This window comes from Tenebrio molitor, chromosome 6 (genome assembly GCF_963966145.1).
Source record: "Tenebrio molitor chromosome 6, icTenMoli1.1, whole genome shotgun sequence".
Taxonomy (NCBI): Eukaryota; Metazoa; Arthropoda; class Insecta; order Coleoptera; family Tenebrionidae; genus Tenebrio; species Tenebrio molitor.
Window position 1 is genome coordinate 12632285 of NC_091051.1, and position 19692 is coordinate 12651976.

General features: G+C 36.9%; 1 protein-coding gene across 4 annotated transcripts in view; it reads right to left on the reverse strand.

Annotated features, from left to right (window-relative positions):
• Nucleotides 1-3681: 3681 nt before the first annotated feature.
• The window catches only part of DAAM (disheveled-associated activator of morphogenesis-like protein), a 57903-nt gene continuing 41892 nt past the window's right edge, over nucleotides 3682-19692 (reverse strand). For all 4 annotated transcript variants that reach the window (XM_069050478.1, XM_069050477.1, XM_069050476.1 and 1 more), the window contains exons 2-9: nucleotides 16216-16338; nucleotides 8305-8433; nucleotides 7312-7470; nucleotides 7032-7262; nucleotides 5573-6979; nucleotides 5216-5514; nucleotides 4612-5164; nucleotides 3682-4561 (exon numbers count right to left, since the gene is read on the reverse strand). In XM_069050478.1, the coding sequence (XP_068906579.1) occupies nucleotides 4112-4561; nucleotides 4612-5164; nucleotides 5216-5514; nucleotides 5573-6979; nucleotides 7032-7262; nucleotides 7312-7470; nucleotides 8305-8433; nucleotides 16216-16260 (3273 nt within the window). In that variant the 5' untranslated portion in view covers nucleotides 16261-16338 and the 3' untranslated portion in view covers nucleotides 3682-4111. The remainder of the gene's footprint in view (nucleotides 4562-4611; nucleotides 5165-5215; nucleotides 5515-5572; nucleotides 6980-7031; nucleotides 7263-7311; nucleotides 7471-8304; nucleotides 8434-16215; nucleotides 16339-19692) is intronic.

Consider the following 19692-nt stretch of genomic DNA (forward strand, 5'->3'; position numbering starts at 1 on the left):
TTTTACTACTCAGAAACATTTTAAACGCCGAAAGTAAGTCTGCAAGAAAGTTTGATGAGTGGCTTCTGGATCGCCACTGGCACTCTAAATTATTTTAATCACTTCAGGTAGCTTAAAGTCTTGAACACATTACGTACAAGATTATCGTTATTAAATTACTTTGTAAGAATGGACCCCACACCAGCTCGGCCAAAAAAAAATCCAGTCGAGATTTTGCGTTGTCTTCTCACAAATCCTTTCAAGGTCAAGAACCAAAGGAATCGTTTAAGAAAATTAGTCCACTATCGTGATAAGTAAGTTTGCGTGTTTCATTATTGTAAGAGAGCAGACTGCACTTTTTCATAGTCTAATCGTTCGTTTGGCCTTCATTCATTTTTTTGGACCATTTAGGAGTCTGGGAGTGTTTTTTTCGACGAGGATGGTGTAAAAATGGTTGCTTGCTCTTCAACTGGCGCCTGAAAAATTTGAGAAAATGTCTATTTGCATAACTTGGCTATCAAGGAAGGTATGTCTATGTCGAGTTGTAGCAATAAAACTGCGTTTACAGTATTTCAATAAAAACTAATGGGTTAAAAAAATTCTGACCTGACCAGGAATAAGCGGTACAAGAATTTTTTAGAGTAACTTACGGGTACGTTACCATATTTATGTTACAACTTTACGTTGCGTAACAATTTTTGGATTTCTGGTTGATTTAGTAATTTAACATTTGTAAATATGTAATTAGCAGCGTCATTTAATTATTTATTAAATAAAATGCATTCACATTGTTTTAGCATAATGGGAAGCCAAGGAAATTTTGCATTTATTTTGACAGTAAAGCTGTTGAATTAGGTTATGAAAATGGTTATGAAAATAAAACAAGAACGCTAGCGTTAATTAATTAAGTCTGGTTTCTAACGCAATGATGTAAGTCAGACAAAACCTTGATCTAGCTCAGTTTCGTGGGTGTTCATTCAACCCAATTTATTGTTATTTATTTATTATTTTGCGAACTGTTGTAAATATCAAGTTCCGTTGTGTTACACCCACATATAGCCGAAATACTGTTTTATTACTTTTCTTAGTAAGAACATCTGGGTTTTGTGCTTCAGGACCATTATTATTTACCTGGCCAACGCATCGCACTCAGAGGCGTAAGTCTGAAAAATGGGGCACATTTTTATTACGTCTCTCTCATGTTTAATAATTATTTATTGTAATAAAAAAAATTATCCTTGATTTATCGCTACTTTGTTTGCTAATGCGTTATTTATTTGTTTTTTTTTTTCAAAAACGCAAACAGTAAAGACTTGTTACACATTCCTCCTGTGTATTTTATGCCAATTAATCATAACGTGGCATTTAGACATTTCAAACTAGTTTCATAACTAAGAGAAAAATTTTAATTAAAACATAAACCTGTGGTGAACTTCCTATGTGTTTATCATTTGAATCGTTGGGATAGCTGTTGATAATCTAATCACAGCTAATAAACATGCTTGTTTATGGCCCACATTTCTGCACAGACATCTCAGTTTTAGATAGATTTACCGTAAGATCATTGTACAAATGATCAAATGCATCCCATTATTAACCAAATCCCTAATTGATGAGCATTGCCGATTGGTAATTAGTAAACTCCCAATTAATCCAGTTCCCACACTTAATTAAAACTTATTAATTACCGGTCAATTCTCCACTTATTTTCTTTCTTTCCGAGGATGCTACAGGAAGACCAAACAAATTAAACCACTTCAGCACTTCGTTATGCAGTTTTTTTAGCTTTCTGATCTGATGTAAATGTGTCAGCGAACGACAGCGCCTAATCGTCTTAATTAGTAGTCTACTGACGTCATTAATGGAATTTGAAATGATTAATTTCGTCGATTATCCAACCGGATCTCTTATGGCCTCACAATAAATATTCGGATGATTTCGTAGTTATGCAACAAACAATACACCATATTTTTGAACATATTTATTTATTTGGAACCTGCAAAAATATTTGTCGGTCTAAATCACTTCCTGCAGATGATGCGAGGATGAAACTCTTTTATATTTAATTCGCTGTCATAAAAATAAAGGGTTCTGTGGTTATGCCATTAGTCTCATCAGACTGTTCCGTCCTTAATTAGTTTTTGAATGTGTAATAATTACATCCTCGAGGTTAAGATTAAATGGAAATTTATGGCGGCCGCAAATTATAAAATGTGTATGTCAAGCACGGAAATGACGAAAATTCCATTCCGATTTGTTTACTTTTCTAGATTTGCATTGAATAGGCATAGGCGCATTGGCATTGCTTTGAAATGAGTTCATCATTTTTACTCTTAAAGCGTATTGTGATGGGTTTTTTGTGTCCTCTTGTGTGGGCTCGAAGTCACGGTCTATTTATGAACAATTAATTATATCTATTTTTGCCAATTCTGCTTTAATGAGATAGGTTTATGGGCTCAAAGCCAGAGTAGTTTAGCATATTGACAAATAAAGTTTAAAAATACAGATATCTGTAATTAATTTTGTTACAAAAGAAAAAGAATTAAATTTCAGTAGCTGCACAAATATTTATATCGAAAATATTCGCGTCTGTATTATGGGTTGCATAATCATACGTTCTAAAACATACTAAAAAGAGTAATGAAAACTACATTAATTTATACTATTTTTTAAACGCTTAAACACTACGTATACACAGTGCGTTGAAAAGATGAAGTTTGTTTATTTAATTTACATAAATTATGCAAGTTCAACAGGTTGGTCAAAGAATTTGTAGACAATTTTCAAATGAAATAAATTCTGTTCTGCTTCAACAAGACTATTAATTTATAATCAATAAGTCGTCTAATGCAAGTTTGAATACATTTGTTACAAAAGTATTCACAGAGAATATCTTTTGAATCTTTCGACATCTTACAATTGATGAAAAGGGCAAGAAAAGCATAGAGAAGGTTATATTGCAATAAAATTAATCTATTCCGTAATGTGAAATAGAATTAGAACGCAAAATAAAAAGTTCAATTTACGTGGTTAAAATTTTGATGATGGGTAGTGTCACCCACAGGTGTCAACCGAGCGCCGGCGCAGTGGGTCCCGGCTTTGTTCTGAACTTCTGAGCACTCTGGTCTCTCATTGGCCAGCCAATGAGCGAGCTCCGTTCCTGTCGCGTTTGGTAAATAGGTGACGCCCACGCCGGCCGAAATTCGTTCACTTTCGTTCACGCTGCGAAGGTGTTCGTTTCGTTCGCTCCTCTCCTAGACAAAAAATCGGCTCTTTCCAGAATCACTCCGGCGTGGAAGAAGCATCGGTACACAAATCGACACCGGCCCCGAAGATAGATTTGGCAGTTCCACCGCTGCAGAGGCCCGGTGGTAACACTAGCACGGACAAAAACTCTCAGTTAAGTTGTGGCGATTTTGCCGAAGACACCAAAAGCTTCTTTTGTCGACCACTGGCACAATTCAAAAGCTTCCGTCGTCGCGCTTCTCATTGGCTCATTTTTTGTGAAGATCAGCTCAGGACCAACAGAACTTCAGAACAGAGGAGATGGCGTTGAGCTTTATTGAATTTATTTACAATTTAACTGGGTATTGTTTATGCGATTTGTTGCAAAAGAAACATTATGTTAAGAGAAGAATCAAAGCTTTCACTGATCCACGTAATAGGGAGTTTGAGATCGAGAAGGATAAATGAAATGTAGAGTTAAATAAATTAACAATAGTATATTTTAACATTAAAATGTATAATCAGTTCCATTTCAATGCAGAGCACAATCATCTTCTAAAACTTATGTCAATATAAACATGAATCTACAACTACGTCATACAAACATACAATTTTGTTATATTGTATAAAATTCATACATTGGTGTTAATATAATACAAATGATAAACTGCATAAAAATTGAGAAGCTTATTTGGCAGCACTAGAATAATATAATAAAAATATATTAATTGCTTACTGTGTAAGTATTGGTCCAGTTACAAAATATTCGATCACAAATAAAAAACACACTTAGGCCAGGGCACCGTATAGTAAACACTGAAGTAGCACAACAGACCAACAGATTTATGAGAAAAGCTGCATTATACAAAATTCTTGAAAGTGCCTAATGAGCAAAAATAGAAAATGTTCACTGCCGCCTCCCACTACTAACAATCCGTTCCCTGCTGTCCTCCCGGTTGACGGAATTCCGCCGGGGTGGAGAATGTCCGGTAACTTTACTCTTCCTGGACCTCTTAAATTTCGCCATGTCTTCGCCGAACACGTCTCCGGTTCTCAGTGCCGAAATCAGATCGTCGAATTCTCCCTTCGCGCTCTCACCATTTTTCAGACTTAGACTCTTATTGATCGACGAAAGGATGCCCTCCCGACTGTGTTTTCGCTCCAGGGTTAACTTCTTAAGCTCGGCTTCTTGTTTTGCTCGTTTCTCCTCTTCTTCCTGTCTGCGCCGTAGGTTTTCATTGTCTTGTCGAGCTTCCAAGAAGGCTGTCAGAAATCCGTCGAAAACGCCGAAGAACTCGTCGGGTTGGGCGTTCGTCGCGTCTTCACCAAAGAGTCGGACGGCTCGTTCAAAACGTGTCTGCAAGAAAACTCTTATCAAGGAATTAACAGTAATGAACCCAAACTGACCTTCATGTCTTGGTACTGATCCTCAACTTCTGCTAGTCTGCAAGTGGCTGTCGCTTGGAATTCTCTCATGACAGGTACGAACTTGTCATTGGCTAGAGGACTTTGACTTAGATGAAATTCTATCTCTTTTGCTACATCTTTCAAGCCTAATCTCAGTTGGGCCATATCCTTGCTGAGCTCGCCTAAGGACACTTTGGCAGCTACCCTAACGTGGGGAATATCTTCATCTAAACGGAGGATATCTTTGAATTTCTTCTCGATAATTTGTACTAAGTAATGAAGCAAGGTCGTGCCTTTTGCGGCACTGGATTTGGTATCAGCAAGTCTATTTAGTGAGGCTAGTCGAAATCCAGACGCATTCCCTCTAGCCCCGCGGTTCATGTAGTTTCCTAAGGCTAAAACTATTTCCAAGAGTCTTCTAAGACGACGAGATCTGGACACTTCCCGTGAAGCTTCCATCACGCTGGTAATACGTGGGATGATCTCGTTTAGAGTAATTTGGAATCGTTTCTTGTAATGCAAACTACGAAGTCTTTGTTCGTAATGAGGCACCCTGCAACAAAAAAATTTAGATACTCGTCAAGACTCGAGGATCTTACAGTACTTTGATATTTCGTAGAGGAATCGATCAGCTCTGGCCAACGAATCGATTTCGTCGCTGTGCTCTTCCAACAACGCCGCTTCTTCTGAACTTGGTGTGAATTTAAGTAGCTGCTCCACCATGTCTATCGGTAATTGCTCCTTACAGTCCATACTTAGAATAGCTTTCGTGATGTCTTCGTCTGACATTTTCAACTTGGACAGTAGAATTGTACAATTCTGGGCGCGTCGACTGTCTATCACTGACAAAACTTTGGTACGATTCTTGCCCATCTGTCGCAAATCTTCAATCGACCCGTCATTCTGAAATTATCACCAATTAATTACACTTTTTGAACAAAGTGTTTAAACAAATACTCACAGCAACTCCATTCTTTTGGTACGCGCAGAACAACTTATCAATACAGTCCAACTCCATGGTGTTGTACAATTTGGTATCGTCAAGCTCACTCCATATTGTACCGGCGACTTTAGTTTCTGGCAGTTTGGACCAGTTGAACGATTTCAAAGGATTCGCAGGTTGAGGAATGTTCTTTTTGACAACTTCGATTTTGAGAGGTTCGGGTGGCGGCGCCATCGGTGCGTTAGGTGGAGGGGGAGGTCCAGGAGCTGGAGGTGGCGGCGGTGGCGCCAACGGAGGCGGAGGTGGAGGAACCGAATTGAACTCGCTTTTGTATTCTACATCTACGGTAGATTTAAGGCCTAAAGCTTTGGCATCATCTGGAATGCTCCCAGAACTGACTAATCGTTCAAGTCTGAATCTTTCGCCTCTTTCGCACGACACTTGTCGATCTAGATCTGCAGCGCGATATTCCAACTCGTTCAACCGCTGTTGTGTTTCGATATGTGCAGCAGTTTCCTTCTCAAGCCGTTCTTTGATCCTCGAGAGGCTCGATTCGATATCTTCTTTCTCTTGGGTACGCTGGTCGAGTTCTTGTTCTTTTTTCGCAAGTCTGTTCGACATGTCAGTGTTCTCTTTTTCGAGTTCGTCGGCTTTCTTCCGCGCTTCGACCAGTTCTTCTTCTTTGGCGAGGAGATGGACAATTTCTTTGACGTTAATGTCGATAGGCGAAAGATCGGGGTTCTTGACGTCGTTGTCTTGTTGAAGGACTATCTGTTGGACGATTCTGTCGAAGAGGAGCCAGTGCTGAGGATGCGAACCGTAGTCTAGAGGTAACAAGATGCAATGTTCTAGGAGCGAGAGCAGATGAGGATATGCTGCCGTATGACTTAGTTTGCGTCTAATGAGATCAAACATAACTGTAGCACTTTTGGTGTCGACGTGTTCCATTTCGAATTTCCTCGCCAACTCTTTCTCGTCTTCATTCCGTACCATCTCGAAGAAGTCCAAGTGCCTGTCCAGAGTCTCGTTCTCGTGACTTCTCAACTTATCAATAATGGGCTGTATGCCCAACATCAGAAACTCGTATCGCAGATGCAACCTAAATTCTAAATTCTCTTGGCCTTGTCCGTAGTTGAGTACCGCATTGACGAAAGACATTATGGCGGTCTTCAAGTTAACCTCGTCTCTGTACACTCCCGTCGAGCGATCCAGATCGTTGATAATACCTTGGAAACGTGTCCTTTCGTAAGCATATTTTTGGTAATGCAGCATCGCATCTAATACTTTCTTGTGGCCTCCGGAAACGAGACACACGGCCCCCAAAATCTCAAGAGCGGCAATCTTCGTCTTGATATTCTCAGTACTGAGAGACTGGGCGATGGTATTAATACTAGTTGGGTGCGCCAAAACGTGAGCCCTGCCGGTCTGAAAACATTCGAGATGAGATTGAAAGTTGGATTGGTGTGAAACGGAATACCGAATTGTTCATTAGAGCTTTCACGCATCCGATCATGCTTGTGTGGATGGAGCTTTGAGCTGTGAAGTAATCCATCCGTTCCAAACAGTCTAAAAGAGCAGACAGACCGTCTAATTCGATGAATTTGATCACAAAACTGTGCGTCGATGTTCTCAGAGCTGTTTTCAATCCGTCTATCTGTTTCGTCCGACTTCGTACTTCTTCATCAGTGTTGGACTCGGGGTACTGGAGCTGCAAAAAGACAGATGACTCGTGTTTTCACTTCTTTGGCGAGACTCACTGTTGCTAGAGTGCGCAGTCTTTCTACGTAGTGTTCAGGTGCGTGCGTATGGTCCACGGTGTCTTCGCCTCCTTTTCTTGAGCAATATATTTGCCATTTTTTCTGCGACGGTAAACTTAACATGGCAGCCTTATTAGGGGCTGTCAGGTCGAGTTCTTCCTGCAAGTTATTATCCACATTATAATACGGCATAGCAAGGAGACGTTGTTAATATCTCTATTACCGTTAAAGCTTCTAGTGAGATAATGGGATTGTCTCTAACAGAGAGAATTTTTCAGTGAGCTTGTTTCAAATTTCAACAGCAAATAGCAGTTCTAAAGGTGTTTGACGGTCAATAGCGGTATTAGTCTAATGTGTGTTATGTTCTGATACAAGTTCAGATTAGAGTGAACTTCACCTGAGTAGAAAGTCTTGACCGGTATTTGCATACTCAGATAATAAATCGTGAGCAGATCCATGTGGTAATTTATAATCCAACAATGGACCCACTAAAAAGCCGACAAGTCAATTAGAATTTATTTTCCGGTCATATTTACTGACAGTAGCCTATGGTCAAGCACGTCAAAATTGCCATGTTTATTAATAATTAACATTAGTAAGCTTGGCATTCTTTTGGCATATCATCATCATACGACGTTCTAGTAACTTTCACGAGTCTCCGTATACGAAAACTTTGCCATTAGACCCAACTGGGGGACAATAATTATCGGCAAAAACAAATTCGTTTCACCGGAAGTACTTTGACCCGTCTGTCAGAACGTTCTTTGACGTTGCCAATGCTGGTGGTTTATCGGAATGCGATTTTATTTGTACGGTTTATGAATTATTCCGAACCACCAGGGAGGTTGATGACTTTGATTAACAGCACAATCAGGAAAAAGCGTTTTTGTTGCTGCCGTTAAATTGCGCGTATTTTTGTTATGCAACCGAGCACTAACTGGGTTTGTTACTGTTACGTCGTGACGACGTCGGCTTGACGATTTAATGACCTACCACGAGCTCTGCAAATTTGGCATCTAGTTCTTCTTGCGACGGCATCGGTTGCGTGGGGGTGATCGCTTGCAGGGTCAGGGTTCCGGTATTCTCCACCACACAGTAGGTTATTTCGGGAGGTTCGTCATCCTGCAACGATTTTTTCATTAACAACTTAAACTTATACATTCAGTGACAGGACTAAGTTATTGGCAGGTTGTCAGCTTTTATGGGAGTGTAAAAATGTCAAAAAGATAATGAAAAGCTCTCGGGAGATGGTGTCCCACACAGTCTGAGTCCTTCTACCAAGAAGTCATTTGCTGCCAGTGTTACTTATTTTTTGGGGATATGTCGCTCGTTCAATAAACACTTTTTGAATTATTTGCGCAACACAGTAAATTGGAAATTTCATAAGTGAAGAATTTACACATGCTTGAACCTTTCTCTGTCAAGATCATGCCAGTGCGAATACTTTCCCCTTCGGGCTGTTTGTTTACGAAATACAAATGAGAAAAATATTTTGAATTTTTTACTAAAAGATGAAAGTATGTTCGTGACTGGTGAAGCACAATAAAGATAAGACGAAATTTTATTTACAGTTAAATTAACAGAAGTGGAAAATTTGGGAGAGAAAAAAAATAATAAAAAGCTCGATCGTGCGAGTCGATAAAATTAAAATTAAATTTTCGGCAAGTTTTTTTGGTGTGTGAAGAGTTAATTTTTAAATTAAATGTCTTAACGATTCAGGAAGTTTTTTTCTATAGTCTCGTTCAATAATGTGTTTCCTTTCGACCTCAAGGATAATAAAACAAACAAAAAATTAACTCGAAAGAGGCGTTCCCTAAAATTCTCAGGAATCCACACGATGATTTGCATCAAAGGTCAGCGCAATAATCGAACAATATGTAGCAAATGAATAAGAGGAAACCTTGCACAAACAATTAAAACGTCCAATAAAGAGCGCGTTTGAGTTGTTGGAATCTGATTCAAGGCTCCGAAACAATTACCACATTACACCAAGAACCAGTAACAAGTTCAAGATTTAGAAAAAACTCTCATACCGACAATATTTCAAGATTAAATCATGGAAGCGATAAAAAGACGGAGATGAGAAAGTAACTGACTGCATTCTCCGATGATAGATCATAATAATCTGGAAGGCCCGGGGCTGTTTATCTCCGAACCTAATGGTAAAAAGCTCGAGATCCTAGAGAATTCCTGTGCGGTAATTTGAGCAGTTTGTGGTTTCGGGATGGTACGTAATGGGTTATCGAAATTTAACGGCCATTGTCGAGGTTGACGGAGTGATACCCGCGCCTAATTCTTCAGTGCAAGAAAATACTTCTAATTATGACGGTTTAATTGAATTTCGAGAAAAAAGATCAACAAAACGTCAATTTCAGTCTCGCCAGTGGGTCCAACAGCGAGATTGATTATTTAGTGTCAAGGGCAGAAATCTGACGAATCCAATCTGTTTGCTCCGAAAATTCATTACCGATCCCAAATCAGGCAGCAAATTATCAATTCCGAGGTTCACGCTCTTCGAGCACAAGACACACTTTCGGCGTCGTTGCTTCACGAATTTTTACAAAATCGATCCATATCGCAATACTCCTAATTCATTTCGTTCTGCGCAAGTTGTAATTAGGGTGATCCTCGAGGCACCTCCGCGTTTATTTATTCCAAATACTTTCTCCGTTTTGGCCGGTGCTTTTACTTTGTTCAATTTAGGAATCTTACTCGTGGCATTTCGCGCGTCGATCTTTCGACAGATTTCTATTTTGTGTTAGACACTGATGAAATTGCATCGGAATCGAAAAGGCAATAAATCTCAGTTTGGGTGTGATGTGGTAATTGTACGCAGATTTTTAGAACCTGCACAGCCTTGGGTCTAATTGAGGAAGTTACTTTCGAACAATGACTGATTGGCAAATTAGAACAGAATCAGGCCAGAATAAACCCAACTCAAAAAATCATAATCAAATCGTGGACCTGTCCAATTAGGAAAACTAATTAAGGTGCAGCTTTTCCAACAATACAATTTCAATCCAAAAGTATTTGAAACGGGAGTGTGTCGGAATTTTTACAAAAATTTGAAGGGTAGCACGCGAGGCAATTACACAATAACATTTAATTAATTAATGGAGGCTGGAGCAACAAATGTCAAAGGAAATTAAGTGACTTGTTATTATTATAATTTATGAGGTACCAAATTCTATTGAAAAAATTATGAACGGGCGTAATTATTATCATTATTTAAAAAAAAAATGTGTTTACGTGTTGCTCTTAAGCGCTCAAAGGCTTGGGATAATGATGTCGCTTAAGGGAACACAAATGCTACTCCACCTTGTACATTGCACCAAGTGTCTCAAAGGAATTCTTTTGTGCTTCGTCCACTTGTGTGGATTGTTTTTGAAATATAAAGTTACAGCCTGTTGTTCAATTTTCTATTCGAATAAGCTAACAAAAATAAGCATTTATTATTCGAAAATTTCAAACCATTCCTTTCACATAAAAAAATGATATTTTTTTGATAAATACGTAACTGAAATTAAACACTTTTAGTTTTTTTACGTTATCTGTTTCTAGAAAAATGATCAAAGCAGATTTAGATTGTTGTTTTTCAAAGTTAAAGAAGAACAAATTTTGTTAAAAATATGTAGAGGTATTTGTGGAAACTGACTCCACTCAGCTTCTCAATTTCGATATCCTCAAAGTACACATTATTCTAGAAAAGTAGAGATTAAAAAAATATTTCTAGTAGAATTAGTTAGAGTTTTGGATTCTCTCATGGACTGTGACTTTGGACATTTCTGCGCGAAGGCGGAGCGATAAACCAGTTGAAAACTCTATAAATGAAAATTGGAAACGACTACTGGACATGCCAATAGACGAGAGAGAGATGACACTAACGCAACCAATGACGATCTTTTCCGATCAGTTTGTAGTGTCTACTGTAGTTTCAATTTGGTTGTAGGTCGTAAAATTTTATGGTACTTTAAGTTAAAGATCTTGCGGGGCTTATAAATCCTAGTTTACCACTAGCAGGTAATATTTTAAGCAGGGTTGTATTGTACATTTGGTATATTTGCATTGTACGGCAAACGGCACGCGCCGCTTCCCATCCTTTTCAAACCCAACCATTGTGCCCGTTAATCGCTCATAATATCCAATAAAATTTTACGACCTACAACCAAATTGAAACTACAGTACTTGAGACCGATATTCGTCGTTTGCGCAGATATGACTCATAGCCCATGAGAAAATCCAACACGTCTACTTCGCTATTTTTTGATTTCAGCCTCCAGCTTCTGTGACTATAATTGAGGAATTTCAATGGTTTCTTATTTTTTGTCTGATTTTTTTTTTGTTACATTTATATTTTGAATGTATTGTTGTGATTCATTAATGCAAATATCGGGTGTTCATTTAAATTTATCCTCAAAGTTGGCGTCTGCAGAGTAAAAACACAAACAACGCAAAAAGTGGGGTTAGATTTAAACAGCTGATCTATGATCCGTAATCCGTTGCGCGTTCACAATCGACTCTTCAACGCCAACTTTGATAAATTTAAAAATGAACACCCGATAGGTTTAAGTATTTGGAAAGAAGTGCATTTATAAAACACAAGAAAAGCATTAAGTAAGGTGTTAATTTAATTCCCCGTTTAAGCCTTTGGTGTGGTTCGAAACAAAATTTCTGATACCTCTGAGCAACAAAGATAAAAATCAAGACTAATGTCAATTAAACAGGCACTTAAATCGCAAGAATTGTTATTAGTAAATTAAATTATAGAGTGTTAAAGATTACTTAATGCTCAACCCATAATCGGCGTCCTAATACGCTGCTAATTTATTCAAATCCTAAGTGCGTGATAAAAGATTATGATGATTTTAAATTGCAAAACAAACGTCAAGTTGATGATTTTTTGACGAGAACTGTAATGTCCATGGTGAAATTCGCGATTAAATCGATTTCTAAATAATAATCGTATATCGTCGCATGCAAATACCACTGATGTGTATTATTTGCTGAAGCAGTGTGAGTTTCTATAAAAATTTATAGCGAGCTTGTTCATAAGGCAACGAAAACAAGAATTACAGTTTGCATAATAAGGACGTCATTGTTCAGCATGTTTAGCATGCAGATGCTAAATTCGGTGCTATGTTGGAACATGTTCGACAATTGTAAATTTGGTTTTAATTTAGAAATGACAAGATACAAGATAGTGCTGCGAGTTTGGAATTAATCGATTCGGAATACGCTTCAGATTGTACCAGAATCTCTCTCGGAGCAAATTTCAATGGGATTCTTTTGAATGAGTAGGAAGAGTGTGTGCATTTAAGAATGCACAATTAGCATAACTATTGGTATAATGTAGGTAAGTCCCATAAAAGTGTGTTTATGGATTAAGCCGATGGTAAATATTTACATAGACGGCAACATTTTCTTGGCATTTCGCAAATAGCACGATATGACCTCCCGGGACATGGGTCACGGAAACAAAACATAATTTCTTCGCGGTACAAATTTCTACCTATCATTATCATTTGTTCCGAAATTTCGCACGGTACCTTTGTGCTTAAAGCACGAAACAAGGACGACACTAATTACTGTTCTTTATCTAAAAGCGAATTAAATTTTCAGGTAAGCGACAGCGACTTCACATGAACAAATTACTGTAATAAAGCGCGGAATGTTGCTAATCACTCAATTATCGAGTGATTCCATAATCGTACTGGCGTTATGCAACGTGCCTGATTAATTTACGCTAGAGGTGCATCCCGATACAAATTTATTTTAAATTGACTGGACACAAAGAACGCGGCGCAACATAAAGTGAAATTATAGTTTTTCTGCAACAAATTAATCGCTTATTACTTTTCATTTTCACCTATTAGAAATTAGTGTTGTTAGCACCGAAATTGAAGTAGCACGTGGCGTGAATGTTTTTTAAATATGTGAAATTCTTTCTCGGAAGTGTCTACATAGTCATGATTTCTGAATTTTTTGCCTGGAAACAACTAAAACACGATTGGCTGAAGTCATTTGCAAAGTACGGACTTAAGTATGGAGTGATTTAGTATCTTGCAAATCCTGAAATGCGATTAATTTTAATTGAGTAGTTAAAAGATGGTTTTATTAGTAGGGGACTAGTTAATAAACTGTAATCTTGTCTTGACCATTGACGTCAATTATTTAAAAATACTACCTACAAAATTAACTTAATTTTCTTCAATATCTAATATTAGACGGCAATTTCGTTTTATTTTTCGTTCTAAACTTAACGCAAGTTGATCGGGTTTATTTTGAAATATTGTCTCAGTGGGTTGGGTGCTGAAATCTTCAGGCAATTTCCAGTACAAACGCGGCGGATATTGTACTTCACCATTTCATGAGCAATAAACCTTTTCTCAGTTAAATTGACTTCTCTTATAAAGTGTGTGTCACGTTTTCCATAATTCATTTTGCATTATTCTGTCACATAAAAATAACTATAATCCTAAGCAAATTATGACAGCAATATACACGTTGGTCGTTTCGTAAATGTTATAGCTTCGTTTAGAAGATAATCTAATCGTTAGTGTTTGACGTTATTGCAGCGACTAAAATAGAAAAAAAGGAATAAAGGAAGAAGGACATGTACATACATGGAGATGTTGTGAATTATTTAAACAAAACATTATATGTACATAATTGTTTTGCTTCTTTACATTTTATTTAGAAAATTGATGATGATATTATTTAGATTGAAATAATTCTTGTTATAACAAAAATATTGGTGTTGTTATCACTTATTCTAAATTTCAACTTTGACTACACTCTGTTATCTGGAATATCCATAAAAAAGAAAGTAGGTACAAAACAATAAATTCAAGTTGTATCTTGACGTCAAATGACGAATCACTTTTTAAATGTGTTTTTAAAAATGGTCCATCAGATAAGAAAGTAAAATATCATTTTCATTTAACCCAGTGCTCAAATACGTGTTAGTTTAAACTTTCATAGAATCATTAAATTTCGATTGGTTCATTAAAAAATTAAAATTACAAAGTGATAACAATAAACACGAATAAAGAAAACGTTGTATTTGTGGAACACTTTAGGAAAATCCCCAAATAATTAAGATCATTCATGTTAATTTTTGACCACGATTTTAGGATTCTAACAAAATTTAGTAAAATTGGTCAACACGTTCCTTATGTTGCAATTTTAATGGAAATCAGCATATTTATTTATGATTTATTGACAATTAATTGAGACACTGGGTGTAAGTCCATATTTAAAAAAACAAAGTTTGAGGTTAAATTTTGTTAGGAAAAATCTAGAATTTCCATTTCTAGAAATCACTCTGGATACCTCATTTACAAAAGGATGTCAAAAATTTGAATGAAAGTAAGGTCTGTTTACAGTTTCCTTAAATTCCGCACAGTTAATTTATTTGCTTCTGACATGTAATATTTGCATAAGCTCTCCTACATTCTGCACTTTTTAGGATTTTAAAGAGAACACTAATTTTTTTTACTATTTCAGTAGAAAGTAAACATTTAATTTTTTTTAGGGCCGAAAGTATTTTCTCACTAGAGAGTAAAATAGTAAAGGGCCTTCAAATAAATTTATATTTAGAGCAACCTATGGAAATTCAATTGTTTGCAACATTTTTCCAGCGTAGAAAATGACACAAGAAACGTCTGACATTTTAAGGAAATAAAATTAGGTTAGAAAATATTTTTAATTTTTGTAGTACATTCTCCCTATTCCCCCTCCACGGAATATGACAATATAAAATTGGGAAAAGCTTACTATGTAACCTGTGTAACTCCGGAGAATAATTGGTTACCTACAAAAATTACTTTACACTGTTAACAGAATTACAATGTCGCCTACGCCTACTCTAAATATATATTTATTTGAAGGCCCGATAGATTATATTATTAAGAGTAGAAGGAAGTCTTTTTGTGGGAAGCCCAGAGATTGGAGACTGAGACGAAGTCGTGGTCGCAACTGGGCAAAGCACAAAAAGACCTTCTATTTTGAATGATATACAGGTGTCCCAGTAGGTACTCGCACCCTAGAGAAAACTGACCGTTTACATCCTTTGGGTAATTAAACCTTACTCACAAACAGCTAATTAATATCCTTACTTTGATTTTTTGGAAACCGCACTAACACGATTATTTACTTTCTTAATGCATCAACAACATTTTAGATTTCACAGAACAGCTACTTTGTGTTGTTGTTTGTATTTATGGCAAAAGCAAAACATTTTCCGTTCAAGATTCGTTTGATTTATTAGCAGCGTAATTACTGTTTTTCCTGCTAAAGTTTAGATCCTAATAAAAGTTAAATAGATTGTTACATTGTCGATGTACCGTTTGTTTCGGTTCATTCTACAAAAACTACTTTATTCCTTTTATAGTGAATTTTATTGTCCAGGTAGAAACCTAATTAACTGACATCTCGCCAACTCTTGTTCAGAAGATTTACATTTCCTACAATTCCAGCGTAAAAACACGTTGCAAAACATTGCTTTCTATTTTTGAAATTTCTCGATTCTCTCAACACATCTGAAAGAAATATAATTAACAATTCTTTGGTGGAACGCGTGTCTGTATCAACTACCTCATGTGTAAAAGCCTGTAAAATACCAGTAACAACGGTAACCACTCATTACTTAGTTTATGATGAAATTATTAGCGTAATTGTAGTCATAAACGACTTAATAAAGTCAACAGTAAATGTCGATTTTTATATTTCGACGAGTAAATTATGCAACTTTCAGACGGAAGTTTCTTGTACTTCTTCAGGACTCTGCCAAACACCGTTACACATATATCTTATAATTTTTGTCTGCGCGCGATGTCACCAAGACATTGCGCCTAGGTTGCACAGACCTCTCAGTTACGTATCATTTACATGTGTGGTACTTACTTGAAGACAGCCGCACCAGCCGCGCTTTGATCGCACGGCCGGCATGGCTGGTATGTGGAATCGAGGCAGGGCGTTAGTTATATTTTCCCAGGCAGGCAGTTTGAGTGAACACTTCGGTAACCCCTGAAACAGGAAAAGAAAGTTGCAGTGACACAATTAAAAAAAATCACGTAAACAAAGTTGTCAATTGAAAAGCAAAACACGCCCTTCTTTTTATTTTCTTCAATCCGAAGCATGTCATTATCGCCAAGTGCTCCGAGCCAAACACAGAAACCTACTAAGCAGTACAATAAGCAAATGAGGGAAAATGCCATTAGGAACTTAAAATACACCCTACACGACAAGAAAACGCACTCGAGACATTAGTGCATCTAATCGACTTAGCGAAAGTGTAATTGTGCCGCATCATCGGGAAAGTCCAAATGTAGGAATCTAGGATATGCTTAAATTATTCAAATTTATTTAATTCGCTTCACTTATGGACAATTCTTCTGGCGGCGCACAATGGAACGGTCAAAGTGAAGGCTCGTTTTTTCCAAAAGCTGTCCCACCTGATTATTACAGATTTCCTCTGAATTTATTGCCGAGATGGTAATCGATAGAAATCCTAGCATAAAACGAGATAGGTTGTGGGCGTTCAGTTCAGCAATTGAAAACACATTCTCGCATCGCAAATCTCGTTGAAAACGTTGCTAAATAATTCAAGTGTCAAACAACACCTGCTCCTATCTACCGGTAATTACCCACTTTAAAGGCTGCAAAAGCACCACGTAAATGGCGTGCCAGGAGGTGTATGAAAAAACGCGGTCAACCTATTAATTTATTGACGTGCAAGAAGCACTACCTTCCTGGGGGTGTGTCGTGATCGAAGGATTTTTAAATTTCCCACTCATTTTTAACAAAGGCTTTTCCCGACAGCCTCAACGGTACAATCCTACCAACAGATTCATCCTTGGACTATTTTTATTAACATCACAAAGAAATGGATGAAGCATTACCTTCCAGCACCTGTGATACAATTCTACCAAGAGATTCATCCTTGAACCATTTTTACTAACATCACAAAAGAAACAGATGAAGCATTACCTTCTAGCACCTGCCCCATCAAGGTTGAAATTTTGCAAATGTTGGACAAATATTTCTTTATACAGGGTGTTATTGAAAGGTGTACAGATACTTTAACCACGACCTACTGGCTTCATGTAGAACTCGGAAAAAAAATCTAAAAAATTCTATGTCAAAAAATAAAATGACATTTATTTTTTGAGCTACAATTTTTTTTGCTTTTAGTCTTCTACATTGTCCTACAACCTCGTAGGTAAAATTTCGGCACATTTTAAAAATACACCCTGTATATCATGTTTTATAAAATGCAGGCCAATGCGAAGTAACCTATAGGAAATATGCTTTAAAACAAGGAAACCGCATTGGTGTACGTTTTATAAAATATGATATACAGGGTGTTTTTAAAATGTGCCGAAATTTTACCTACGAGGTTGTTTGACAAGGTAGAAGACTAAAACCAATTTAAAAAAAAATGTAGCTCAAAAAATAAATGTCATTTTATTTTTTGACAGAATTTTTTAGATATTTTTCCGAGTTCTACATAAAGCCAGTAGCTCGTGGTTAAAATATCTGTACAACTTTCAATTACACCCTGTACACATCTTTAAAATTCAAAGGAGTTGTATGAATTAGATTAGTGCTTGGGATCCTAAACAATTAAATTTCTCTAAAATAAATGGAAAATACAATCACTCAACACCAGAATGTCTGAAGGCAGCGCGTGAAGGGAGATGAGCTGAAGGTATTTGGACATTGAGATCTATCCCACCTTGACATGAAAAGTATCTTCTCCTTAAAAATATAATTTAGAATTTTGTTGGTAATAACAGCTGGTGGATTTCGTTGAGCTAAACTAAATAAAATAAATAATTATGATTTATAGCATGGAATCTAGGAGATTATTTTTTATATTGCAAAATGTTAGTTAATTTATTATCTCGTTGGCATTCGTGTTTCACGTGTTGAAAGATTCCACAAAGGAGGGAATAAACAGTAAAGGCATTAAAGCTTGCCGAGGAGTAAGCAGCTTTCGTGATCAAATAAAAATGTAAATAACAGTAATGCTCTTCCTAAAAGCTGAACAGACGGAGGTCTTCTGCAAAAGCTCAACAAGTTACATTTTCAGAGTCGATTTTATGTAAATAGAGAGCTTTGGATTTTTGTTTTTTCCAGGTAAAGTAGAACGCTCCGGTCGTTTCCTGTAAGGTGTAGCCCAATAGTGATAAATTACAGAAATTTTTACAAACCGCCGTAAGTGACGACTTTACGGTAATAGTCGAGTTAATGATAAAATACGACTTATCCAAATATAGTAAAAAGCGTCAATTTATCAGCAGTTTCCTACTGAATAAGTTGTGAAATATTAAAAATTCCGGTGACCAGGTCAAGAATCAGGCCAACACGTGTGAATCTTGAAACTCTTCCGTTGTTCATTTTTCAACTCGTTCAGGCGCAACAAATCCAATCGAAATCCTATAAACGGATGCATGTGGGACAGTTACGCAGTGTTTTATACTTTTAGAAATAAGGCCAAGTGCTTGAGAGACAAGATTCGATTTTTAATACTCATCGGTACTCATTTCATTCATATAAGGAGATACAAGTATGGGATAAAAACGACGCGAAATTAACAAGACTTGACGAGCTTGAGACGCGCTTCAGGTACGATCATTATACACTCTTAATGATTCAATTAACGGTGCATTTTGTAAACGATTTAAGTAAACAACTTTTACTCGGGGGCAAAATTTCGCATGCACACAATGAAAGGCGACATTTGTCTTTATCACGCGTGATACAACTGCATTGCTGAATAATAAAGTCACGTGGCCACGTATCGACAATTATAAGAATTATTATTAACGCTATGCAGTTCGCTGGAGTTATGGAGCTTTTCAATTTGCATTTCGAATCGTCGTTAACCCGGATTCCTATTTGGGATAAAGCTATAAAACACCTCGAAAATGCATGCACAACATACATATTCATTTATTCATTTGAACAAGGAACAAATTTTCAAATTATCAACAAGGGAAAATTTTCTCAAACAACCTAAACCGTGTCATTCCAAAGGTTGCAGGAAGTGCAACCTTCACGTCTTCGACAAAGTAGCACAATCATTTTTTCTTTATTTTATGGCTCTCTGCAACATCCTCAATACATTCAGTGGGTTCATTATTTGAGGAACAATGGAAAATGACGAAAAGGACATGTAAAAAATAAATTTCAAAACCACAATTACCCTGTTTAAAGACAACAATCATATTTCTATAACTTGAAATTAAGAATGACAATGTCATAAATTTTTAGATGAATGGATTCAGTCCGAAGAGATCAGCAGAAAGACTTTCATTAGAAATTTCTGCAAGCAGAAGTACGAGTAGTTGAAATTGTCTGCTGGCAATTTCTTGT